General features: G+C 43.4%; 1 protein-coding gene across 3 annotated transcripts in view; it reads left to right on the forward strand.

The window, feature by feature from the left end:
• NCKIPSD (NCK interacting protein with SH3 domain) overlaps positions 1-27,638 on the forward strand; it is a 170,795-nt gene extending 143,157 nt beyond the window's left edge. Inside the window, exons 9-13 of one of the 3 annotated variants that reach the window (XM_029601283.1) lie at positions 5,438-5,518; positions 12,546-12,674; positions 22,897-22,989; positions 23,906-24,078; positions 24,272-27,638. In XM_029601283.1, coding sequence (XP_029457143.1) covers positions 5,438-5,518; positions 12,546-12,674; positions 22,897-22,989; positions 23,906-24,078; positions 24,272-24,475 — 680 coding nt within the window. In that variant the 3' untranslated portion in view covers positions 24,476-27,638. Of the gene's footprint in view, positions 1-5,437; positions 5,519-12,545; positions 12,675-22,197; positions 22,306-22,896; positions 22,990-23,905; positions 24,079-24,271 lie in introns of those variants that run through there. The other 2 variants (XM_029601284.1, XM_029601285.1) reach the window with 2 other exon arrangements.
• Positions 27,639-27,949: the final 311 nt, after the last annotated feature.

Consider the following 27,949-nt stretch of genomic DNA (forward strand, 5'->3'; position numbering starts at 1 on the left):
ACCCTCCAAAGATTTCCTTCCCCAATCTACCACATATCCATCCTTGAATAGGATTTATGGGAAGGAGAAAAAAAAAGGTAAATTATTTACCAAATGAATTAAGCTCCAACATCCTCCCTCTCTCATACTCGGTTAACCCCTTTTTTCCTCACATGTTGAGGATCAGAGCTCACCTATTTCTGCCAATATCCAAAACAATATTGAAATCCCACTCCCCTCCCTCGACTTGTAACAACCTTCCCCCCTCAACATAAGTCATTCTGAAATTTGAGCCATACAAATTTAACAACTTAACCTCTCCCCCCATTCAAGAGGCCCAGAAAAAAAAAATCTCCCCTCTGCATCTGTCTACTTATAATACACAAATTGGACATTTTTCCCCCAAACGTAATGGCAGTGTCTCTGAATTTGCCCCTCTTCTCTGAGGAAAAAGAACTTTCTTCAACACACGTGGGCTTTTAATTTATCATAGTATATGGATGATAAATGGGTCTCTTGTAGAAAGTAAACATCCGGCTTCATTTTTTTTTTTTGTAAAAATTGTAGAACCTTTTTTAACTTTGGTGATTTAACCCCTTAACATTCCACAAACAAAGCTGTACAATTAACCCAAAATGCAATATATCTTAGCCCCCAATTATCAAAAAACAGCCCCCTTCCCTCCCCACTAACTAATCCATTAAATCGCTATGCCTTAGGTCTCCCCCACAAAATGTTCCACCCCTTAAATCCCCTCCTATACCCCCTCCTCTTCTTTCAGTCAAAAATCTAATATCCCTCTGCCCCCCCCCCCCTCCCAAACCTCAGTACAGTAATCCATCTCAGGAGGTTGGCAGACTCTTGCCCCCGGGGATCCTTCCCCTCCTAACAACATAGGAGATAAATCAAGAAACCCAAATCCCTCTGTAATTAAAATGAAAACAGATGAGAAAAAATTAATTTCTTCCTCTTCCCCTCCCCCTCCCCCATCCACCACGACAGATAAGGAAATAAGGACGAAAATGGAGAAGACAGAAAAAAAATTGGGGGAAAAAAGTGAGCCCTATGCTGCCTCCAGCAGCATAGGGCTCACTTTTTTGAGTGGACTCCAGCAGAGTCCACTCAAAACTGACTGATGTGAAGAAACTGCAGCACCATCTCTGAGCAGGATGTATGCACTACTGTCTGTCATCTGATCCCAGCCTATGGCCACTGTTGCGTCGCCTCGATCAAGGACTCCAGATGTTGTCGGTTCTGCCTCCCTTCAGTGCTGCCCCTGCATCTGACCCAGCACCACCATAAAGGAGTGTCCATTCCTTCAAATCATTCAAAGCTGAATGTCTCCTTCCAATCTCCCCTCCACCCACTCCACTGTTGCACCGTCTCTTCCGCCTGTTGGGGCCAGTGGTGCTCTTATCAGAATCCAGCAAAGAGGCTTGTCCCCGCTGCTTTTTTTTTTTTTTTTGAGCTGCCATCTAGTAGACTTAATTTTTAAAAACAAACATATTTTTTTCTGGTGTGTCAAAACTTTTCCAGACTGCATTGGAAAAGATAATTATTCTAGCTGGATATAGTAAACAAAATTTCAGTCCTCTCCATAAGCCGATCACTTCTTTTGAGTCTCATAGCTGTAATCCGGGAAAAATGTTGTGTGATGTCCTTTGCACTCCAGTGCTTCTGTCTTCCTTGCCTTCCTTAACGCCTGCTCCTTTGCTCTGAATCTATGAAATTTAACCAAAAAAGGATGAAATATATTACTGTTGTTTCTCTTTTGGCCCAGTGTACAGTGTCCCCTGTCAGTTGTTTGCGGCGGGACAGCTTCTCCTGGGGTGAAGATCTGTGCTAACAAAAAAAAAAAAAAGCATTACTATCTCTCCCCTTCATTTTCTCCAGGATCCCCCCACCCGCACATTGGACCGACGAGATCTGTTCTCTAAATCTGTCATTTTATCCTGCAGCATTGCAACAGGTTTTCTAAGCATCCCGATTACGTTTGCTGCGATGAATTCCCAGTCCTCCAGGTCAGGCACGCACCACCCCAGTTCTTCAACTCTGAGGGACATACCTTCTGTTTTCATATTTAGCTTTTTGACTGCTGTCTTACCTTCTTCTAGGTCTTTAGTAAACGCAGCTTATAGGTCTTTCAGTTGCGATAATTTCAGCGCCACATTATCTCATCCCTCCATCTCAATAGGCCACTCTCCAATCTTTCCTTCGCACCAAAGCAGCTAAGTCTCTCTCTCACCAGCCTCCTGGGAATAGGCAGTGATTTGTCGCTCCACAGTACTGCAGGTTCTTCTGGTGGTCATGACCTAACTCATATATACAGGGCTTGCAAAGCATAATATCATTCTTTTACACTAAAGAGGAAATCCGTGGAGATGGGCAAAACTCTGTGCGTCTGTCACCATCCACGTTCAGCATTGCATCCCCTCCCCCCGCCCCCAAAAAGTATTCTCTTTAATGTCAGTGATACACATTTTGTAAAGGAGATATCATCATTTCTCTCTGTTATTAGCAAATGCCAATATTATTATCTTTTACTTTGGACGGGCTTCCTGAGATAAGTTGGTCTCATAATGTTCAGTGCATCACGTAATGTTATGTTAAATGCATGAAAGTAAATTTTTTTTTTTTTTTTTTAGCATTTTACCCCATCACAAGGATGTTAACATGCAAAACACATTTACCACAGTACCCATTATTTTAAGTGGGCATATTCACTAATAACCCACATTGAGGCATAATGCATCTTTGTGAAGGGGGTGCCAGAGAGCAGTGGCAGTAATTGACTTGATTTGTATTGGTGAAAACGGACACTAAGGCTTGGCTTTTACCTAGTAATGCATTGATGATATAGTAATGGTTGACCAGGGTCTGCGTACTTGCCGAGACAAAATAGTAGACGGGTATATTGAAACATAGAAACATAGAAATGACGGCAGAAGAAGACCAAATGGCCCATCAAGTCTGCCCAGCAAGCTACGCACTTTATCCATTTTTTTCCCCTTTTTCTCTCTCCCACCTGTTACTATTGGCTTCCAGTATCCTCCAGCCCTAATTCCCCTCCACCCAATTTAGAGAGCAGCTTTGAATCTGCATCCAAGTGACATCCAGCTCAATTGGGGGTAGCACGTGAGCCAAACTCTTCCGCATAGAAAGCTTTTTCTAAAGGAAAAGCTCACTCTATCTTTTCTGCCTGGTCATAAAGCTTAGAGAGAGCTTTGCTTATTTTCGGATACCTGGGAAGGAGGAGGAAAAGGTTTTGAGGTCAGAATCAGTCACCAAATAGGTTTCATCTGTGAATCCAGTTTACCCTGGCTCCAGAGAGAAGGAATGATATAGTTCATAGTAATTGTGGGCTCTCTTACCAGTCTGATGGGGACTGATGGAGTTAATCACGTGCCTGAATGAGGTCATCGGAAACATCACTGATGAGATTGGGAAAAAAAAAGAGGCTCATCAAGTCTCACCTTTTGCTTACCTGATGCCATCTCTGTGGTAATCCAAATACAAAAACCCTCTGCATCTGTAACCAGTGATGTAGCCCGGTGGAAAGAGAAAAATGCTTCCCGATTCCAACTCTTTCCCCAAAGTCATTGCATCCATCATTCTTTTTTCCTCCCAAACACTTGTGCACTTATAATTTGACATTTTTTGTTGCAGTCATGCAGGGTAATAAAATCCTCCTCAAGTCATGGTTTGTTCCAGAGGAAACCAGCACCAGCGTGTGAACAGTGTTTCAGCATACAATAAACACTTGTGTCCCTTTTAATTTGGTTTAGGGGCAGATTTACTAATCTGCAATGAAATTCCATCCATTAGCGCACGTTAACACACATTATTGAGCAGATTTTAATACGGCTTTCATTAATCTCAACGGTCATCAGCATGCATCGACACGCTTTAGTATGTAGGCTCCTTAATAGCCCGTGTTTTTACTTCAAGGTCTTCTTTCCTGTTTGTTTTTCTTGTCTGAAATTCTATATTTTTAAAGTAGACTTTTCAGCTTAGCTAACTGAAAACTCAGCTGAAATTGCCTCTCTTGCCCTTGAATAAGGTGCCACAATATATCATGTTAAATGATGGGACGTGTGTAAGTCTGAGAGTAAAAGCTATTCTTAATCCATTAAATTGTCATAAAGTATAAAGAAAACCATCCATGAAGCGATGTTAACCTTTTGAAGTTGAAGCAAAGTTGTTGTGTTTTTTTTGTTTTTTTTTTTTCACTTTGTCAGGTAGATAAATGTTTTCTCTTGGATCAGTAATTACATGACCAACTAAGGATACCATAAGTCGTTTCTGAGAGGAGAATTTAAATATTTCTCCATTTTGTTTGTGTCAAAATTTTGTCAAGGAGCAAGAATTAAGGAACAGAAAACTCTTGTAACTGCTGTTGAGCCTGATTTGAAAGCCAGGAATATGGATGCAAATAATTTTATTTTTGCTTCCTAAGCAATATGTACCATTAGCAACACACAAGGCAGATTTTGAGCGGAGGTATTCAGATGCATCATTAGAACACACTCCTGTCACTTTGGTCCCTGTGACCTTGCATCCTCTCTGGCCCAGTGAGATAGAACGCTTTTACAGGAAATGAGAATTTTCTAATATAATAACATAGTAATGACAGTAGAAAAGAACTAAATGGTCCATCCAGTCTGCCCAGCAAGATTCTTATGGTAGTGTCTGCTGCGCGATGCAGGTTTCATCCCCAAGCCTTATGATCACCCATAAAAAAAAAAAAAGTACTGCTATCAACTTTTTTTCTGGATGATGAGCCTTCATGAAAATGTAGACAGTGCTGACGTGTTTTGCTTATGGACTTGGCCTTAGAAGCAGTCCTGTGCTTTTTCACTTATGCCTGCGTTTCAGTAACCCAGACTGTAAAACTTGGGGCCCATATTGGTTGTCATCTGAATCCAATTCCTCTTCCACTCATCCCCCTCCACCGCCGTGAAGCGGAGAGTAGTGTTGTAGTTGTATCAAAAGCATCAAGGCTTATTGGTTAAGGGTAGTAATCTTTTGCCTTCTGTTAAGAGTAGTAATTGCTGCTTTTTCCAAAATTGTTGCATGTAACATCTCTTTTTCCCTGTACTCATGAGGGTATATGATTTTTCTGAATCTTTAAGGTCTTACTGAAAGGATAATTTGGGTGCTGTATTTCATTTGGGCCAACACTATAACTCTAAAAGACTTGTCCATTGCAACGCCACCAGTCTGGAGTAGGCAGATTCATGCTTTTTATATCATATTGTAAGAAATGTGTTTCCATAAAAATAGAACAGACACCGTCTTCATTTTAAGTATAGCCAAATGTTCTAAGTGCCCTATGTTCTCCCTTTTTTAAGCAAAGGGCAAAATGTTTAGTAAGAAATGAAGAGTTTAAGTTGAATTTATGGCTCTGTTAGTATTCACTTTGTTCAGTCCTCATGATGGTAAGCGATTTATCTTACAGAGCATCAGAAGATGTGTTACTCTGCGTTGGTGCTGGCCATGGTATTCTCAATGGGAGAGCCACTTCCCTATCACCATTATGGTAAGGACCGAATTCTCTTTGTTCATTTTTTTTTTCTTTTGTAGTAGCTTCTGATTTTCAGGTTTAATACTTGGCTAAGGAAATCTGCTTGTAATAGATTGAGCCTACTTTTTATATCACAACGGCTGTAAAAGATTGTGTGGGTGGATGCTTGACCAGGTTTGCTAATCTAAAGGATGAGCACTTGGTCTTTCAAGGGCACTTAAATTTAATACAGAGGTCTGAGGGAAACAGGATCTGCCAGTAAACGCAGAAAATGGTTCTACTTCTCATAAACGTTCATCTCTGTAGATGAGTGAGAACCACAGAAAGCTTCTCTTTCTGCAGTCTGCGTTTGGCAAGTGTCTGTGATCGTTTTTTGATTGCTTTTCTCTGAAATCAAGTTGTGATTTATGGATAAGGTTCATTTTAAACTGTAAACAAGAAAACCCTCTGGGAAGGATAGTAAGTGTTTTCTCCACCTTTAATGCATTTTCATTTCTTCTGTTTTTTGGGGGTTTTTTATGCTTACTGCCAGAAAATAAAGTTTTATATAGGTTTCAACAGTTATTTCACGTAGATTTTCTTTGGTTACGTATTATGTACAAAAGAATGTTTCTCCAAGGCAAACAGGATGGCAGTCCTCACACATGGGTGACATCATCCAATGGAGTCCGGCACGGAAAGCATGTCAATTTCTAGACCTTTGAGCCTCTCTGAGCATGCTCACACATGCAATACCCCACACGTCCACGTGGGGTCCCCTCAATCTCTTCTTTTCCGTGGAGCTTCATGTCTCGCGGTTAGTGAATCTTTCTATTTTTTTTGCGGCTTCTCACATGGTAGGCCAGCCTCAGATGCCTTTGCCTGCCATTGGGGTGCAGGTCTCCTGTATGCGTATCCTTCAACTCCAGTGGTGGCAAAGCCTTTGAAGCTTTGCGAAGGCAAAGGGACCATGATTCTTAAAGCCCTTCGTTGGCCTTGACAGGTTTGGTTTCCACTCCTGTTAAGCACCAAGCCATTTTTTAATGACACTTATCCAGGGATACAAGAACCCTTTGATTTTGTAGAAAGTATACTTTTTATTGAGCAATATAAGTATTCTTGGGAGATGCTGGATGCCATTTCTCTAACAAACTGACCATCAGCATCTCGTTGTATACATGAACGGATCCTTCTTTTATAGGTAAAATACAATACAGTACTAGGTTAGACATTAGGGAGAAGGAATAGCCTAGTGGTTAGAGCAGTGGGCTACAAACCAGGAGACCAGGGTTTGAGTCCTGCTGTCACTCCTTTTGACCTTTACCCTCCATTGCCTCAGGTACAAACTTAGATTATAAGCCCTCTGGGGATAGGAAAATACCTCCAGTACCTGAATGTAAACCGATGTGATATGTCAAATCGAATGTCGGTATATAAAAATAAATAAAATTCTGAAAGTGCGTGACCACCCAGAGAATCATTTAGACAGTCCTTTATTCTGTTATAATCTTGTTGGTCAGGGCAACTATCACATCGTAGGCTGTGCTTACAGATGCCCCTGTTAATGGTGCCCCTATAGTGACAGTCTAGCCTGAAGTTCCAACCGTTGCTTTCTGCTTTTGTGACCCTATAATTAGGCATCACAAAGTGTCACCAGCTTCATCTGCTGTCCAGATGTCCTTGGAATTCCTCCAGGTCAGGCTCAGTAAGGCATTTAAAGTTCACACAGCCAGGAAGGCTATGTTAGTCTCAAGCTCAGGCACACATATCACTCCTCTGGGAGATGTCTGTCCGGAAACCAGTCAGTATGGGGACTTCCCCAGATCTCATCACCCATGATCGAAGGAGTTTGCACCATCCCAACCTTCAGGCCCTGTTGCTCGCAGCCTGGCTGTGAGAGGCTGATCCTGCAACCGCTCTATCTCTCAGAAGGTGTCTTGTGTCCTTGTAACTTCTAGAGAGCCTTCCACTAGAAAGTCCTATGGACTGAAGTGGAGGAGGTTTTCCATGTGGTATGAACAAAAGGCCCTAGATCCTTTCTCCTGCTCACCACAAAAACTGCTAGACTACTTTTATACCTTTTGGAAGCTGGTCTAAAGACCAACTCTGTTAGAGTTCATTTGAGTGCAATTGGTGCATATTGTCATGATGTAGAGAGTAAGTCAATCTCTGTACAGCCTATGGTTGTACGTTTTACACAAGGTTTGCTTCCATTGAAGCCTCCCCTAAGGCCTCCCGCTGTGTCTTAGGACCTCAGCATGGTGATAGCTCAGCTGATGAAAGTGCCTTTTGAGCTATTGTACTCTTGTGACCTGAAGTACCTGACCTGGAAAGCCATATTTTTAGTGGCAGTCACTTCATGCAGGGTCAGTGAGCTCCAGGTCTTAATGACTTATCCACCTTATACTAAGTTTTTCCATGATAAGTTGGTCTTGTGTACACACCCTAAGTTCATGCATAAGGGTAGTGTCTGACTTCCATTTTTTCCTAGACCCCATTCACACCAAGGCAAACAAGCTTTGCACAGTTTGGACTGCAAGAGAGCTTTGGCCTTCTATCTGGAGCAGATAGAAGCCCATAGACAATCAACCCAGCTTTTTGTTTTTTGATCAGAGCAAGTTGAGGATCGCCATTGCCAAGCAGACGCTTTCCAATTGGCTAGCAACTGCATCTCCTTCTGTTATGACCAAGTGGGATTGCATCTTGGGGACCATGTTAAGGCTTATTCTGTTTGAGCCATGGCAGCATCGGTGGCTCACTTGCGAGCAGTGCCTGTGGAGATCTGCAGAGCTGCGATTATGGAGTTCCGTCTACTCATTCACATCCATCCACTCATTCAGCAGGTGTGGCCAATCTGTCCTTCGGAAACTGTTTGAGGTGTAGAACCCAACTCTTTTCCTCTTAGGGCTTGTTCTTTCTCTTCAGGCTTCTCCCTTCTTATTACCAACAAAACTTATTGTGGTGGTGTGCCTGTTGGCACCTATTTTGTTGGTCCCCTTTTTTGTTTGGGGGGCCACCTGTAGCTAAGGATTCACCCTTGTGTGAGGACTTCCATCCTACTTTTCCTCTGAGAAATCAAAGTTGCTTTTCTGTAACAGGAGTTGTCCGAAGACAGCAGGATGTCAGTCTTCACGAAACCTGCCCGCCTCCCCATGAAGTCAGGTTTCCACTTCCTGGCTAGAAGTAGTAATATATTATTATTTTTATTGAATTCTATGTTATAAGCCTGAGGGGACCACCACATGAACACATAGTATATTGCATGCATGAGCATGCTCAGTGAGGCTCAGTCAAAGTTCTAGAAACTGACATAAGTTTTCGTGCCGGGCTCCTTCAGACGATGTCACCCATGTGTGAGGACTGCCATCCTGCTGTCCTCTGAGAACACCTGTTACAGGTAAGCAACACTGCTGAATCAAATTCATCACCTGTATGCAGAGAAATAGGTTATCATTTGGGTGTCCTGAGTAGCACACAACAAAGATATCCCTATCAGTGTAATAAAAAAAAAAGAAAGAAATACACAGCATAGTGTCACACAATGTGAACTCAAAATGATAACCTGTAGTATCTGAACGTTATAACGGATACCTTTTCCCAAATATTTGTGGCCTGTTTTTTTTCCCCCAATTCCAAGGCATTTTGGTTCAGAGACCTTTCGTCATTAATCTTTTTAGAGGATATAGATGGCAGATCATAGAATTGATCAGAAAGGGCGTAAATAGAGCAAACATTGTGGGGATTTGGGTGGATTGGATTTTTTTTTGTTGTTTCCATGGACAGTAGTGAAGCTGTGATGGACACAGAAGCTCAGGAGTGATGAGGCAGGAAGGGAGAAACATTTCTAGTACCAAGGAAAAGTATACATGTGCAGTGCTTTTTTTCTAGAAAGAAAAGTGTATGTAGTCAGAAGCAGGGCCATTCTTGGGGTGAAGAGGCAGGGCAACAGAGGCAGGGTGAAGAGGCAGGGCAACAGGCTTAGTTTGCTGCCCCTCTCCCCAAGGTAGCCATGTTCCCTGCAGCTGGCTGCAAGGCTCAATCCATCCTCCCTTCCACAGGTAGCAGGCATAGGAGAGCAGCGCTTTTAACTGCTGGTGCCTCCTCTGCCACTCTCATAGCATGGAAAAAGCATCACTGGGGGAAAGAAGTTGGTGCTTTTCTCCATTTTTTTGAATCAGAAAACCTTGTTAAGACACAATTTGTACATGTGCTGCCAAAATTCATAAAGTGGTTAAAAGGAGAAAAAGGTAGACAAAATACATGGCAGTGCTTATAACAGTCACTAAAATTAAGAACATATCCAGTATGGCAGTTCTTGAGACTAAGGGTCTATCAAGCCCAGTATCCTGTTTCCAGCAGTGCTCAATCTGGGTCACAAGCACCTGGAAGGATCCCAGATAGTAGATAGATTCCATGCTGCTTATCCCAAGTCTACCTGGCTAATAACAGTTTATGGACTTTTCCTCAAAGAACTTGTACAAATTTTTTTTTTAAACCCAGCTACACTTAACCGCTTTTACCATATCCTTACAGCATTGAGATCCAGATCTTAATTGTGCATTGATAGAAAAAAAAATTTCCAATTTGTTTTAAATGTGCTATTAACTAACTTTATGGAGTATCCGAGAATCTGTGAATTTTTTGAAAGAGTAAACAACTGATTTGCATTTACTCTTTCTACTCCACTCCTGATTTTATAGATCTGTCACATCCCCTGTCATCCATTCATCTCTTCTCCAAGCTGAACAGTTCTAATCTCTTTAGCCTTTTCTCATAGGGAAGCCATTTTAATTGCTCCTTTTCTATATCTTTTCCAGTTCAGCAATATCTTTTTTTTTTTTTTTTTTTGAGATGTGGTGACCAGTACTCCAGGTGCAGTCTCACCATAGAGAAATAGAGGCATTATGACATCTGTTTTATTCTCCATTTTTTTCCTAATAATTCCTAACACAGGCCGATACAGTAAAGTGCGGCCGCGGTTACCCTGTTTCTAACCCGCTTTGTACCCACAATTTGGCCGTGTAAGTCTAACCCGCGATTCACTATGCGTTTTTACCAATCCTTACCGCTTCTTTAAATCGACACGTATCCCTTTCCGCCCGCGGCATGTATATATGTAAATGATCAGATTAGCTATTCCCTCCCATACAGTAACGTGCGCCCCGATTATCGCCTTTTTAACCAACTGTTTTGCCGTGCCTTTAACCCGCTAATTTACTGCCTACCCTGACCCTGGCGTTAGAGGGATGTGACAGCAATAGACAGGCTCCGGTCAAATAAGTGGGTGGGTTGGAGCAAGCGAGTAACATGGTGTGGCCTGGTTCTCCTACGCTCGGGCCTGGTTCTCCTACGCTCGGGCATCGGGGATTGCCAGTCCTCTCTCCCCCCTCCCGAAGCAAGGCACAGGGCGAAAATAGACTCGACATGTTATTAAAGCAAATAGAAATTGTAACAAAAATTAAACTTACTGCATGCTTCCAGCAGCCCCAGTCCTCTCTCCCCTCCTCCCAAGGCGCCCACTGTGGCTCCCCTGCCTCCCGGGGGCAGCTGGCGGCGAACGCGGCTTCCAGCAGCCCCGCCGGCAAAGGTGCATGAACGCACGTCCAATTTGGGCGCTCAAGCAGCGAAGGTGCATGAGCGCACGCCGTGACCTCGGACGTCCATCCGGGCACTCAGGTCACGGCGTGCGCTCATGCGCCTTCGCTGCCTTGAGCGCCCAAATTGGATGTGCGTTCATGCACTTTCGCCGGCGGGGCTGCTGGAAGACGCTTTCGCCGCCGGCTGCCCCCGGGAGGCAGGGGAGCCACAGTGGGCGCCTCGGGAGGAGGGGAGAGAGGACTGGGGCTGCTGGAAGCATGCAGTAAGTTTAATTTTTGTTACAATTTCTATTTGCTTTAATAACATGTCGAGTCTATTTTCGCCCTGTGCCTTGCTTCGGGAGGGGGGGGGGGGGGGGAGAGGACTGGCAATCTCCGATGCCCGAGCGTAGGAGAACCATCCACTTCCTGGTACCTGTCATTTCAAATGTCATTTGAAATGACAGGTACCAGCACACCCAGGATACTGTATAGGTGCTGTATAGCGCTCTATACAGTAAAATGGATTGAGCTTCATGGACGCTTCATGGCCGTGCTTTGGACGCGGCTTGCATTTGCGTCTAATTTAAATACTGTATTGAGCGGTATGTGATCCGAACTGTGTGTGCGGCAAACGAGGGTGCGCCCAGCACTGCCGCACTCTTTCTAACGCGTCCTTACTGTATCGGCCTGATTGCTTTTTTTTTCTGTACAGGGTACAGAATGGTTAGTAGTATGGATAATTGCCAGGTTCTGGTGGTGGTCTGGCATACAAGTGCCAGTTCACTGCAGAAAACAGACTGGAGCAGAGTACAACTCTTCTGTTCCCCAATCCAGTCCGTCCCACACCTGTCATTTCCCAGAGGCTGAAGCAGAGGGGGGAAAAAAAGTGCCTCTACAGTCAGAAAAAAATCCCATTGTGCTAGAAATGTCTGTCTGCCTGCTGATCTTTGGTTGAGAATGTGTATGCAGAAGGGGTGATGGGAAAGCTGTTAATCGACCTTCCCAAAACCCCTATGCTCACTATTCACCCTCTTCTCCCAGAACTTTTGTGAAATATTTTAAGGCAGTTTGCAAAATGGAATATATTTAATGTAGTAACTTCCACTACTGGCATATCCTCAAAGTCACAGTAGGTAAAGTGATCAAAATAATACCATGCAGGTCAGGGTTTATTAAAGAAAAAAAAATGTTCTTTCTTCCTGGTGATAACCTACATCTCATTAATCATTTGGAGTGACACAAAATCATCCTTTTAAATTGTGATTGGCTAAAAGATATCTGAATTAGGTATTCTAAAATCAATTAAACATCTGCACTGAATCCACTTCTCCACACACACTGCTGTTTGGTTTTCCCCTCAGGCACTGTCACTTCCTATAATATTCCACCATGCTGTCCAAATAGCAAGGAGAATAACGCTTGGACTTGCAGCTTGCTCTGTGGTCATGCTATTGTCTTACCCTCCCCCTCTCTTCTGTTCCCAGAGCACCTGAACTCCCAGTTTGTCCAGTTCTTGCTGGATGTGGTTGAAGATGGGCTGCCGTCAGACAGCGCAGAGCAGCTTCCGGACCTCTTTGTCAATGTGCTTCTGGCTTTCAATCTCCACATGCCAGGTAGGGCCTGAGGTCTTCTTAATATGGCATTCTCTGCCTTGAAATTTTGGAACAGGCCCAGACTTCGAGACGAAGACATACCAAGCTTGCTTAGGCAACTTGTTGCATTGCTTTGCTCAAAGATCTTAATGTAAAACTGGTGTCTGTCCTGTCTTGCCTTATTCCTCCCTTGCAATAGCTGGCTCACAAGGGGAATGATTTGAGCAGTCTCGTGATGGTGTTTTCAGTACGGACTGATACACGACTGTCACTGTTAGATATGGCATTCCCACCGGGAAACATATTTTAAAGTATTATTTAACAATAATACTGGCAGTTATTTATTCCACAATCCTAACGTAACCCCCTTTTTTTTTTTTTTTTTTAACCAATTGCTATTAAGTGACAAATTGTAAATAAATAAAATAGTGATTTAGTTGATCACTTCTGGAGTGGTTGAGGCCACAATGGGTCAATAGTGGCTGATTACCTTTCCACTGTACTTAATCCTGTAAATTTTTCCCAGGAAATATGGTATTTTATCACTGTGCTAATACACACACAGTCCTTGAGAGAGGCATATGTCCATACAGAGCATAGAAGCCAGGCAATAGCACCACTAATCGGCAAATTCGGGTTCAGCAGCCAAGCCTAGTAGCATTAAGAACATGACCAGGAGAGATCCCTGTGTCCATTAAAGCCAAGCTTGTATTACAGCCTGGACGGTACTCGCCTTCTTTTTGCTGTATTCTGACCTTTAACATGTGTCTCTACACTTACCTCCTTTTGGCCCTGATGTAATAAGATGTGAGTAAAAAAAAAAAAAAAAAAAATTACGCTGAACTTGACATGGTAACATAGTAAATGACAGCAGAGAGCGACCACAGTGGTTCATCCGGGCTGCCCAGCAAGGTGTTCAGGGTTGTAACTGTCGTGCCTTGCAAGTTCCTCCATACCTTCTGTTTAGGTTTGCAGGTTATCCCCAGGCCTTCTATTTAGGTTTGTAACTGCCACTCTATGCAGGTTACCGTCATGCAGAAATGTTACTCCAGAAGTTACCCTGTTAATTAATTTCCATTCTGTAGCCATTTGGGGATCCTCTGTATTTATCCCATGCCCTTCTGAATTCCATTAGCGTTCTTGACTTCACCGCCTCTTCCAGGAGGTTATCCCATGCATCCATTATGCTTTCCATGGAGAAGTATTTCCTGATGTTTACAAGTCTACCCCCCCCCCCCCTCCCAGGGAGCTTCATATCATGGCTCCTACTTCTACAACTTCCTTTCCATTGGAAAAGATTTGATTCTTGTCCATTATTGATACATTTCAGGCCTGAGCCAGTGTTTGAATATCATGAGATGAGCAGTTGCTTGGGGGGGGGGGGGGGGGTTTGCAATGGACACTGCCAACATCGCTCATCCCACCAGGGCTGCAGAGACTCTCTCCCCACATGGCTGTGGCAGTATAAGAGAATCCCCAGCATGGCTGCAGTGGATCACATTCTGTCACAGCCAAAGAAAGTCTCAGCATGGGCCACGTGGCCACAGCAAATCCCCTTCCACTCTTCCCCTCCCCAGATGTCCCCTCTACCTAAAAGACTACTCTCTGGTAGTCTAAGGCCGACCTGGAGCACCACTGGCTTTGGGCTGGTCGGCGCTATTTTCCCTAGGAGCAAAAGCTGGCCAACCGGCTCTGAGCTAGAAGGTTCTCTGAGCTAGAAGGTTCTCTGAGCTGCCACAAGAGTACCAGGGAGTCATCTTTTAGGTAAGGGCCCTGTGCAATTTCTGTTGCACAGGAGAGCCAGCAAAGGGGAAGCAGGAACAGCTGCCGATAAGCACTGCTCTCCAACACACCTTGCTGGCAGAAGGACATTCTGCAGACCAGGAGGGAAACAGGAAATGAGACTGCAGCTGGGGCACACCGGTTGGGAAATGCTGCTGTACAGTATATACATATTTAAGTCCTCAAGTCTCATCTCATATGTCTTTCATGCAGGCCCAGTGCCGTTTTGGTTGCCTTTTTTGGACTCTTCCTATTTTTATTTTTATTTTTTTGAGATATAGTCTCTAGAACCGAACATAGTACTCCAGGTGAGGCCTCACCAGTGATATATTCAGGGGCATAATCATGTCCCTTTTCCTGCTGTTATGCCTGTCTATGCAGCCCAGCATCCCTCTGGTCCAAGTTACTATCTTGTTGCATTGCTTCTTTACCTTAAGAGTATCAGACACTGTCAGCCTTAGGCCTCGCTCCCAATTTGTGCACATTAGTGGCTTGCCCCACCCCCTGCTGCTTCAAGTATAGTTCCATTGGATAACTACATCCCAAGTACATGACTTTGCACTTCTTGACGTTGAATATTCGTTGTCAAACCATCGGTCACCCCTCAAGCTTTTGTAGATGACTTCATGTTCTCTCTGTTCCTTCATGTGTGTCCACTCTGCAGATCTTGGTGTCCACCACAAAAACTTTTCCTTCTAATCCCTCTGCAATATCACTCACAAAGAGATTGAACAGAATTGGGCCCAGAACTGATCCTTTTCATCTTTCTCTCTTAGTGCATGTTTAATTCACCACTACCCGCTGTCATCTATCTGTGATGTGCAGTGAATTAGAAATTGATTAGTAATCAATTTCTAATTCACTGCACCACCTTGGCACATGCACCCACTAAGATCTGTAACAAAGCGGATGTATCTGAAGGAGCAGAGATTATTTATTTACAAACTTTTTATATTCTGCTCTCACCAACATATTTGAGGCGGATTACATCAATCAAACAACCATAATTCAAGACATTTGGATTAAAACATACTTGTATGCATCAACAAAACAAAAAACACAAGTTAAAACATTAATAATCTAAAATAATCAATTACTAAAAGCTTCTCTGAACAAATACATTTTTAGCACTTTTCTAAAACACTTATTATCACTCAGCAAGTGCATTTCCAAAGGAATACTATTCCCTAATGTAGTTGCTAATCAAGAAAAAGCTCGTCTGGAGGTTTGTTGCAAGCGTACCTCTTTAATACTTGGAATGAGGAGTGGTCGAATGTTTGGCAGTGAGGATTCAATACATAAACTTCAGCTCAAATGCTTTACTCACATGCTAAAAAAGTTAACTTAGTAAGCTAATGGTATGCTCATGTATCACAAGTTTAAAAAAAAAAGAAAAGAGCCTAACCTGAAAATATGCATTAAGACATAATTTATGGTCTTGCACATTGTTGTGTATAGAACATGGTTTGTGTGCATAAATGGTGGGAGCAGAAAAGTGCTTATAAAAGTTGTGTGCACAAAACTTTTGTTCTCCCAACTCATGTTCGTGTGCACAAATTTTAGGTACATAACTTTTATGTGCGTAAATCATGTTTACTGCACACAACAATGTCCGTAAAACAAGTTTGTGTGCATAAATTGTTTTATGAGTACAAATCACAATTTACAATGTTACTAGCTGTTACTATTTTATGAATATTGTATTTCTGATCCTGTTTTATCTTGTGTAAACCGATGTGAAGGCTTGTCCGATGTATCGGTATATAAAACTTAATAAACCATTAAACAATTTGGGTACAGAAAACCGTGGTTTGTGTATAAATGCCGAGTACAGGGCCATGACCTCCGGGTTCATTCCCATAAATTAACATTAGCCCAGAAATTTACTCCTTCTCTGACCAGGAGTTAATATTCTAGCATTAGGAAAACCTGAGTTAAGCCTATGCTAATGTATTGATTAATATGGGATTTGCATGAAGGAGCACTAATTTGCACACAGATTTTGTGCGCTAAACTCCTTGTTATGTTGGGAGTAAAGTTTAGGGACACAGCGTATGCTGACATTTGCACATAGCAAATCCAAGAGGCAGTACTCCAGGCACTTCAGGGATTCCAGTCTCCACTGGCACCGGCTCCTATGCCGACACTCGACCTGATGTCTACCATGCTGGCTCCACTTCTCGAGCGCCTGGATACCTTAATTAGTGCATTGCCATCGGTGCCTGTTCCTTCCATGCCATTGGCACTTCCAAGACCACAGACACCGATACCCATTCCGTTGTCCTCGGATGAGGAACAAAATTTGCCAGTGCCAGGACCACCGGGTCTGTTGCCACCCTGACATCCATCAAAAGCACCAATTCCATCGATGCCATCACCGTCCTCTGTGCCTGCATCGGTGCCTCCATCCTTTCCATCGGTGCCACCTCTAGATCTGACTGGATTTGGACCCTTACCTCCAGCTAAAGGCCCGCATGATGCTGAAGATGCACCATATGATCCCTGGGGTGATGATTCTTCTGACACTCAGGACTCGGATGAACTCCTGTCAGAGCCTTCACCCCCAGAAGAACGCCGCCGGTCTCCTCCTGAAGACCTCGCATTTGTCAACTTCATTAAAGAGATGTCTGAAACCATCCCTTTTAAGCTACAGACGGAGGAGGATGCCAGGCATAAGATGCTTGCGATATTACAATTCGTTGATGCCACTACGGAAGTAATGGCAGTTCCAGTACATGAAGTGCTCCTTGATTTGTTACAACGCAACTGGGAGCACCCTGGCACAGTTCCACCAGTGAACAGAAAAACTGATGCCACCTATCTGTTACTGTTTTTTAAACTGTTACATGTAAAGCCTGTTGCTAATTTATTGTTTCTCTGTAAACCGAGGTGATGTATGTCTATACGTACCGCGGTATAAAAGAATCTATAAATAAATAAATAAATAAATAAATATCTGGTCCAGTCATCTCCGGGGTTTCAAAAAAGCCAACTGCCCCATTAATCTGTGGTCGTTGAGTCTGCCCAGAAGAAAGCCAAGAGATCCCAGCCTCATTCTTCTGCGCCTCCAGGTAAAGAACAGAAATCCTTGGACGCCTTCGGGCGGAGAGTCTTCCACGGTTCTATGCTGATGGCACGTATAGCAGCTTATCAGCTATACATGACTCAGTACTCAAGGAATCTTTGGAAGAAGGTCCAAGAATTTGCTGAATCATTACCAGATGAATATCAAGAAGGAATTAACACAATCCTTCAGAAAGGACTCGATGCAGGAAAGCATGAAGTGAGGGCAGCATATGACATCTTTGAAACTGCCTCAAGAGTATCGGCAGCAGGAATAAGTGCCAGATGCTGGGCATGGCTCAAGTCTTCTGACCTGCGACAGGAAGTCCAAGAAAAGTTAGTAGACCTTACATATACAGGGGACAACTTATTTGGCGACAAAATTCAGGAAACAATAGCTCTACTGAAAGATCATCATGACACCTTGCATCAGCTGTCCACTCTTCCCTCAGACTTCCCATCTACCACCAAGAGGTCTTTGCGACTGGATCCTAGGAGGTTATCCTAAAAGCCATGTAGGTATTACCTACCGTACTCAACAACCTAGACCTTCCCAAAGAGGCTAGCCTAGACAACCCAGGGCCCCAAAAGCCCAACCAGCCCCACAGACTGGTCCAGCATCAGGGTTTTGACGCCTTACTAGAGGGCAGAAATCAACCCCTGCCTACCATACTGATTCCAGTAGGAGGCCGCTTGTGCCACTTTGCCAACATATGGCACACAATTACAATAGACCAATGGGTCCTCTCTGTGGTCACCCACAGTTACCATTTGAACTTCCTCACGCTACCACCGAACCTTTCACTATGTCCAGCGTGGGGTCTAACCAAACACACTTCACTTCTCGAGACTGAACTCTCGACCCTCCTGCAGTCCAGTGCCATCGAACCAGTACCTCAGCTGCAGTGGGGTCAAGGATTCTACTCTTGGTACTTTCTAATTCCAAAAAAATCAGGCGGCATTTGTCCTATTTTGGACCTATGTGCCTAAACAAACATCTCCACAGAGAAAAGTTCAGAATGGTAACCTTGGGCACCATGCTCCCTCTACTGCAGCGGGGAGATTGGCTCTGCTCTCTAGATCTTCAGGAGGCTTATGCCCACATTTGCCATATATCCTCCTCAACAAAAATACCTCAGGTTTGTAGTAGGCCACAATAATTTCTAATACCGAGTGCTGCCATTTGGCCTAGCATCAGCACCCCATGTATCACAAAAATGCCTGGCAGTAGTCACAGCTCACTTGCAACAAAACAACATCCACATCTATCCGTATCTAGACAATTGGATCCTCAGAGGTCCATCCAAAGAGGAAGTGCTCCACTCCCTCCATTTCACCATCAGCCTACTACAATCCTTGGGGTTTTTAATAAACTATCCCAAGTCACATCTGACTCCATCACATACCCTCTCGTTTATCGGAGCAGATCTAAACACTGCCCAAGCCAAAGCGTTTCTCCCAAAGGACCGGGCACGCACGTTATCAACCTTGGCTAAAGCAGTGCAGACTCGCCAAACCACTATAGCCCGTCATCTACTAACATTGTTAGGTTACATGGCGTCCATGGTTCATGTAACCCCAATGGCTCGACTAGCCATGAGAGTAACACAATGGACTTTAAAGTCCCAGTGGTCCCAGTCAAATCAAGATGTCCCACATTGTCCACATCATCAACCAGCTTCGTCTCTCACTAGCTTGGTGGATACAGGAGTCCAGTCTTCAGATAGGACTACCCTTCCAACCTCTACAACCTCAAATTACTCTGACAACAGATGCATCCAACCTGGGTTGGGGGGCCCATGTCAACAACCTCCAAACCCAGGGATCGTGGACCATAGCAGAAGCAAAGCACCAGATAAATTTTCTGGAGCTCCGGGCAATCCGATATGCCCTTCTTCGCTTTTCGGGATTGCCTCTCCAACAAGGTAATCCTAATTCAAACGGACAACCAGGTAGCAATGTGGTACCTCAACAAGCAAGGGGGCACAGGCTCTTACCTGCTATGCCAGGAGGCTGTGCAGATCTGGGCCTGAGCTCTCTCCCATTCCATGCTACTGAGTGACCTACCTGGCAGGCATGGATAATGTGATGGTGGACAACCTCAGCTGGACCTTTCATCCCCATGAATGGTCCCCAGATCCCACTTAGCGAACAAAACTTTTCACCAATGGAGCCGCCCACATACAGACCTCTTTGCGTCAATTCACAACCGCAAAGTCGACAACTGCTCTATACATGTAGCCATGACACACCGCCACAAGATACCTTCACCCACTCGTGGGCAAGGAGTCTTCTATATGCCTACCCTCCACTTCCACTCATCAGCAAGACTCTCGTGAAGTTACTGCAGGACAGGGGCACAATGATCCTCATAGCCCGACACTGTCTGCATCAGGCTTGATTCCCTATCCTACGCGACCTCTCAGTCCAGCAACCAATTCGCCTGGGCACAGATCCAACTCTGATAACGCAGAACGGACTGTTGCGTTATCCGAACCTTCACTCCCTGTCTCTGACAGCTTGGATGTTGAAAGGTTAATACTACAATCCCTTAATCTCTCTGACAGTGTGTCCCAGGTCCTCGTAGCTTCACGAAAGCCTTCTACTAGAAGATCTTATCGTTCCAAATGGAAAAGATTCTCCTCATGTTGCACCACAAAAGACATAGATCCCTTTTCCTGCCCCACAACAAGGTTCCTGGACTATCTGTGGTACCTTTCCACGTCTGGTCTGCAGACTTCTTCCATTCGAGTCCATGTCAGCACCTTAGCTGCTTACCACAAAGGTGTAGGAGATGCCCCGATCTTGGTGCAACCCCTGGTAGGGCGCTTTGAGGCTTGCTCCAGCTAAAGCCTCCACTGCGTCTTCCGTTCCCAGCATGGGACCTCAATGTTGTGCTAGCACAGCTCATGTGACCTCCGTTCGAGCCCCTACACTCCTGCGAGCTTCGACATCTCACTTGGAAAGTGTTCTTTCTAGTTGCTATAACATCAGCTCGCAGAGTCAGTGAGCTACAGGCACTGGTAACATACCCACTGTATACCAAATTTATTCATGATCATGTGGTACTCCGCACTCACCCTAAATTCTTGCCAAAGGTAATCTCTGATTTCCATTTAAATCAGTCTATAATACTTCCTACCTTTTTTCCAAGGCCTCACTCACAACCAGGTGAGCGGGCGCTGCATTCCTTGGACTGTAAACGTGCGCTTGCCTTTTATCTGGACTGCATTGCAGCCCATAGGAAGTCCACCCAACTGTTTGTCTCCTTTGATAAAACCAAATTGGGAGTTCTGGTGGGCAAGCAGACCCTGTCCACCTGGCTGATGGACTGCATTTCCTTCTGCTACCGACAAGCCAGCCTTCCGCTACAGGGACCCGTAAAAGCGCATTCAGTAAGAGCCATGGCAACGTCAGTAGCGCACCTCCGTTCTGTACCTCTGGATAACATCTGCAAAGCTGCCATGGAGCTCTTTCCATACATTTGCAGCTCATTATTGTCTTGACAACGCTGGCTGGCAAGATTCAATCTTTGGCCAGTTTGTCCTCGTAATTTATTTCCAGTTTAAATAACCCAACTTCCTACCTATGACCCGCTAGAAACTCAGGCTGCCCTCATACCCAAAACCACTCCTGTTGTGCCTGTTGCACATCGTTGGGTGTTTTTGGTTCATTCTATTTGGGCATCCTGTAGCTCGCTATTCACCCACATGTGAGGACTACCATCCTGCTTGTCCTGGGAGAAAGCAGAGTTGCTTACCTGTAACAGGTGTTCTCCCAGGACAGCAGGATGTTAGTCCTCACGAAACCTGCCCGCCACCCCGTGGAGTTGGGTTTGCTCACGTTTTATTATTTTATTTTTCGCTTGTGCATTTGCTACAAACGAGACTGAAAGGGGACCCCGGCTAGATGCAGGGTTAGTGGCATGCTGGGCATGCTCAGTGTGCCAGTCAAAGTTCTAGAAACTTTGACAAAAGTGTTCCATGATTGGACTCCATCCTGATGATGTCACCCACATGTGAGGACTAACATCCTGTTGTCCTGGGAGAACACCTGTTACATGTAAGCAACTCTGCTTTCTTATTGCTGGAAATGTAACTCCTGGTCAGAGCTGGACTAAACTTACTTGGGCTTATGTTAGTCTTTGGGCATGAACCTAGACTTTGTGGTGTGGGGGTTCTGTTCTTTGAATTTCTGCTGTTAAAGCACAGTTTGTGCAGAAAGCATATTTTATGTGCAGAGAAGATGCTGTATGCATAAATTTGTGTTTTGTGCAAATAAATGTTTTATGTGCACAAGATGCTATTTGTGCGCACACAATGTTTTCTTTGTTGAAAGCGTGTTTTATGCACCTAAATTTTATTTTGTGCACACTAAGCATGTCTTCTGTGCAGATGTTTGGGTTTGTGAACCTTTTTTTTTTTTAAATTCCCAATGCATTAGCATGCCATTAGCTTACTATATTGGGAGTTTGATTATTTTTTAGTACATGCGTTAAGAAACACTGTGCTGAAATTTCAGTGCACAGTTTTTAATGCACAGCTTAATACGCTGGTCTCCTAAGAAGCTGAAATCTCCATCCCTTGCCACCATTAAACCAGGCTTCTGTGGAACATCCTTCTCCGCTTTGATTTTATCATGGAAAAGTGGTATATATTAAAAACAGTAAACGTTCACCTTCTGCCTCTTAACTTTTCAGGCTGGGCAGAGGGGACTCCTCAGATAGCACTGAAAAAGGAACCTGGCATACATCTCCGTCACGGATTTACTCTTTAAGCAAAATGATGGGCAGAGTGGAAAAAAAAAATTCAGATTTGCCAACCTAATGACACCATTGCCAGATATCGATTTTGCTTTAAAGTTAAGCTATGTTATAATCCTGTTTTTTCAGTTTACCTATTTTGCATTGATGGTGTGTGATACTGGGGTGCATTTTAGAGCAGTCTCATAGCAGCCCAGAGTGTCTGTTGGTCATTATTCACGATTACCAGCTTTAGCTGCCATGTGACCGCACGGAGAAAAATGAGTACTATCACATGTGACCATGCTGTGTGTCTATCGCAGGAGAGCCAAAATATAATACATCTTGCCTGGGTGTACTAACCAGACACCATCATTAACATTAAGAACAGTTAATTTTAGCTTTATTTCTTGTTATCTGGCATTAGTGGAGCACAGAACACATGCACCTATCTCTGTTTTGCCAGGATGTGTTTTCTTGGCACAGGCAAGCACACTGTTACTGCATTTGGTGTGTACGATTGGCCTTATTCCAGTGCGGACACATTCACAGGCACCCTGTGCTTTGGTATCTTATGTAACCTGTTTGCTTACTTAATGAGAATTATAGCAATAAAAGTACCAGTCAGCCCAAGATACATTTATCTCTGTCTTTTAGTGCCTGAAAACAGTGTGGTCATGACAGCACTAAGCAAGCGTTCCAATGTCAAGATCTTTACAGAGAAGTTAGTACTGCTGTTGAACAGGGGGGGTAAGTAGCATTTCTGCTTGCTCCAGACATGGGGCAGGATGGTGTTCTGACAGCACAGAGTTAGCAGTGCGCTGTTCCTGTTAGAAGGTGGAAACAGGAGGGAGAGAAGTATGGTGACCGTGACTCTACCTCAGCCCCTCGAGGTTTAGACTCTGTAGTTAAGTGCTTATCATAGATCCATGCTTTTAGGTCAGGTAGGGCAGATTAAATGAATTGAGGAGTCGCAAAAGAACTGCTGCACTCCATTACTGAGGTAACAGAGGATAGTCTAGGGTAAGATCTGAAGTACAGAGGTTTTTCTGTGCAGTGTTGAAATAGGGATTCTGATGATCTGGGATAATGTCTGGGAAAGGTGTAGGGGAGGTACTGGAGCAGTATGTGGCATTACAGATCAATGCAGTGACTTAACTGCTTGTGAGCTCAATTCAAGAATAATAAGAGAGACTATTTAATGAAATTGTGGCATAGTGGGAATCCATTTTTTGGAAAATTGGCTAACTTGATTGCTATTTTTTTTTTTTTTTTTAACAGAGGAAACTTTTGTGTATTGTTTTTTTTGTTATAGTGCAGCATCCTCGTATTTGTACTGATTCTGTGGTGAAGGACCGAGAGAAAAAGATATTGGTCTTTGAGAGCAGATTGGTCCAGACATGAAGGGATGTTTATGGTGCGGGGAGCTCATTTGCCTCCCCTTTCCACAGACCCACCAGCTAACATTTTGGGGGTGTTGCTTAACCTTGGAAAAAGGGGTAATTGGATCCCCTGGAGCTGTGCTCCCAATAACTCAGATAATCCACATGTGGGTGTATAAAACCTTTGGGACCCTTATGCCCATTTGTTTTTCTTTTTGCTAAAGGTTAAGAGTTTTTTTGCTCCCTTTTTATTTTATGTCTCTCCATTTGCTGTCCTTGCCCAGATGATCCAGTGTCTATCTTCGGACATCAGCCTCAGCCACCTCATTCTGTCCTCAAGTTCCTTCAAGATGTCTTTTCTGGCAAGAAGACTGCCAGTATCTTCTACCACACCGACATGATGGTGATGATCGATATAACTGTGCGACAGATTGCTGATCTGTCCCCTGGAGACAAGGTGCTAACCCCATAGTTGAGTTCAGAATGGTTCTCTTAGCTTATTTGTAAGAGCAGCATGCCATAACCCATTACTGTGATGGTTTAATTTAGCAGCAAGCCATTAATTTAAAATGTAAGATAACCTATTGCAATTTTATTTTGTTCCCTCCTCTCCCACCACCCACCCCACTCCCACCATCCCTTTCCAACAGCTGCGAATGGAGTACCTGTCTCTGATGCACTCAATTATCCGCTCGACGGACTACCTCCAGCATCAGCACCGCCACATGGATCTACAGGGGACCCTGCAGCGCATCCTAGCTGAAGAGGAGGGGGGGCCGCAGTGCCAGATGGACAAGATGATCATCCAGGAAATCTTCAAGGAGTTCCCAGAAATATCTTCTGGAACTGGCTAATGAACAAATGAAGAAGGCTGAGCAACCAGAGGCTGGGGAAATCACCCACTTGAGAGGCTGTAACGAAGACACCTCACGTGCCCACAGTTTGCTCTATCGTCGTAAACATTTCCTTTCTCAGTGCTGTTTAACCAATGTCATTTATTCCAGTGGTACCTGAGGTCAGCCCAATGCCTGCTTAAGATTCACTGACAGTGGTGCAGAATCATGGTAATACTTACTAACTTTGCTAAACTGCGTTTAGGAGACAGAAAAAGAAAGATTTGTTCCTTAGAGTTGATGGTGAATAGATAAAACTAGGATTCTGGTAACATGAGTCAGAATCCTCTGAGGCAGGATATTCAACAACATTGGAGACGACCAGACAGCAGAGAGACAGAAGCAGAGAATGTGAAGACTAACTCATTTTTTCTATTTCAGTACTTTTTATTAAACTATATATGTGTTTTTAAGGTCCTGAAACAAAGGTTTGGGTCTTTTGTGCACTCAAGCAGCTGTTCTTGTGTAGTTTCTGCATTGCAGGTCCCTGGTAGCATACAATATTTGGAAACTTCTCTAGCTGGTATTTCTTATCTAAAAAATGTGCTGCAGTATTGATGTTTTCTATAATGCTAGTTTAAAAAAAAAGTGTCATATGAAATGTGTATGAAAGATGTTACAGCCCTCCGTGCTTTTGTTCCCTTTTTGATTTCAAAGACTTCATTAAGAGGTGGGTTGTTTTTTTTTTTTATTATTATTACACCTCCAGGCTGCTTACAAAATATTACTTGAGGCTGGTGGTATCCTACACCTGGATTTCGTGGTTGGGAAGAATCTGGATTTGTTAAAAGAAGCTGATGGCTTCAGTATACTCCAGCCAATAAGCTTCATCTCATATCTGTGAATTTAAGACCTCAATATATAATCAAAGTGCAAAAGCTAGTTCGGCTAACCAGAGGCTGAGACAGTTTTCCTGTCTGTTTTATTCCCAAACTCTCTAATGACTGAGACAAGTTATTCCTTTTTTTTTTTTTTTTTTCTGCATCGTCTTAGGATGGATTCTGCTAAGTTGCATCTGTCTTTGTGCCGTAGTGTTTTCAGCGGTGCTGATAAATATGTTTATGAACATGCATGAATGTGGCGAAGCCTTTATTTATATACATGCTGACAATGGTGCAGAAAGAATTATACCTATGTATACCCAGGGAATGCAGAACTTAATCAGGTTAATGTATTTCATGAGTGAGGGATTGTCGGTTGGGACTGGTAAAATAAAGCAGAGCTGTGGTCACTCATAGAAAGCAAAATAAACACTAGATAAAGAGGCTCCTGTCTTTACTTTAAGATTTTCTCTGATTTTGTGATGACTTTTCTAGTTGAACTAGAGAGACTGAATTTGGACTAAATGTTTGAGGTAGAAAGGATACTCCAACATGGTCCAATAGCCTCTGTACTTGCATGCACTATGGGGCCACCCTTGGACTGCTGCCACCTTTGTGCTCTTTTCCTTCTCCCATTTTAAAATAACGTGTTCTTTCTAGGACAGACAGAGCCATTTGAAAGCTATCTGGATCAAAATGGAAGTCCATAAACAGAGCTTTGCCTTGTCTTGCCAAAGAATAAATAGTATCCAGTATCACAACATGACTTGCATTGCAAGACAGACCTTGTGCTTAAAAAGAAAACATTATGTAGCTATTTCAAGGCTTCTTACAATTATTATTATTATTTTTTTGTATTTAAGTGTTTGCTGCCAACTGCAGAGCACTCTGTTGTGACCTAGAAGAGCGATGTAGCTTTGCAGAATAAGAGAAGGAGAAGCACTGGAGTTTTGCCTCACTCCCAACTCCTCTTCCCATTAGCTGCCTAGTTCTCCATCCCTTCTGTAAACCCAGCAGATGGGGGATCCCTCTGTGTAATTGAGTGGCACACCCACCAGGTCACAATGGACTGTCACACCGAACTGCAGTGTGAGGGCTTGGAACTGGAGGACAAAAGGCTAGATCAAGATGCAGAAAGTTTCTCAGCAGCGGTTTGTTTACATCCTGCAAGTGAAAGCTTAAGAAATGAGACATTGAATTCCAGAGCACTGCAGAGTTGCCCCATAATGCAATATTTGTTGACCTTGTTTAACGCATTATACTCATGTTGGCAGAAAAGAGATTTGGAAGAATTTAATTAAAGAAAAAAAAATGGAAGCCTAAACTTATCAACTTGTCTCCTTTTCTTTACTGGGAAAGGGGAGACATTGGGTTTATTCCTTGCATGACTGCATATTTTCTGTTCTCGGTATATATTGTTTCTAGGCCCTGGAAGATTACCCTCCAAATCTTAAACCCATTATAAAATACTTTGAGCAGTTTGCCTAAACATTAAAACTTTCTCAAGGGAGATGTCTCCACAAGTGAAAATATTGTCTTAGTTAGGGAAAGGGGGGGGGGGGGGGTATAAAGATTAACAAGTGCTTCCCCTCCCCCTCTCTGTATCCTTGCATGAGTTTCTTGGGTTATTGAATGGTACCTAAAATTGAATCCTGAAGTGCATTATCAGGAGTTTAGCTTTAGGATGTATTATCAGACTGTTTAAAAAAAAAATGAACCATTAGAGTTGGAACAGTCCATTTGCATGATTCACCCTTTGCTTTAGTGTTAGGAGTATTCAAGAGATGTAAATATCCTGTTGGCTGAGCCCCATTGCGTGCTAGAACAGAGCGCTGGTTTGCAACTTTGGTCATCTGTGCTAGCCAAACCTGTGTACACTAGAACTGTCGCTCCATTAAACAACATTCCACTCTGTTTTATTTCGGTTGAGTCAAAACTGCATGTCTGGATTTAATGGATTTATTGCTGCATTTCTTACAGTCTGTTTGATTTTGCAGTCCCAGTGCAGAGAAAGTGACAGGAGTTAAACTAAAGTGTGGAAATGCTTGGAAAACTGTTTGCAAAATCCAATACCACAGCAGGCTGGAGGTTTGGTCCTGGTGGCAGGTACACAATGTGCAAACCCTTCCAAGTTCAAGGAGAAAACTAAAGAGGGGGTCACAAGTCTGAAGTAAATGTTTCTAAAGTTGTGCACCTGTAAACATCGATTTTATCTATGAAAATGTGAATGGTGAAAGGGCTTTGTATTCAACACTAATATCAATGTAACATGAAAATAATAATAAAAAGTCTTTAAAGGTTCAGCATATGTAGAAAGCTTTCATGAGATATTCCCGTACTTGATTCGTACGCTTGTAGTATACAGAAAGGATGGGTATCACCAGCCTGCAGGATATTATTAGTGAAGAAGTGATATTGACAATAGTTACATAGAGAGGATGGAATATTCCCAACAAGACTCTCGGACACTACAAAAGCACACACTCTTAGAAATGTGAATGAAGGGTTTTTTTTATTTGTGATTGAAGAAGGCAACTTTCTCTTCCGCAAATCAGATTTTATAGTGGCAAAGCCTCATTTTAACATATTAATGATTTTACAAGCGCACCATTGA

This window comes from Rhinatrema bivittatum, chromosome 4 (assembly GCF_901001135.1).
Source record: "Rhinatrema bivittatum chromosome 4, aRhiBiv1.1, whole genome shotgun sequence".
Lineage (NCBI taxonomy): Eukaryota > Metazoa > Chordata > Amphibia > Gymnophiona > Rhinatrematidae > Rhinatrema > Rhinatrema bivittatum.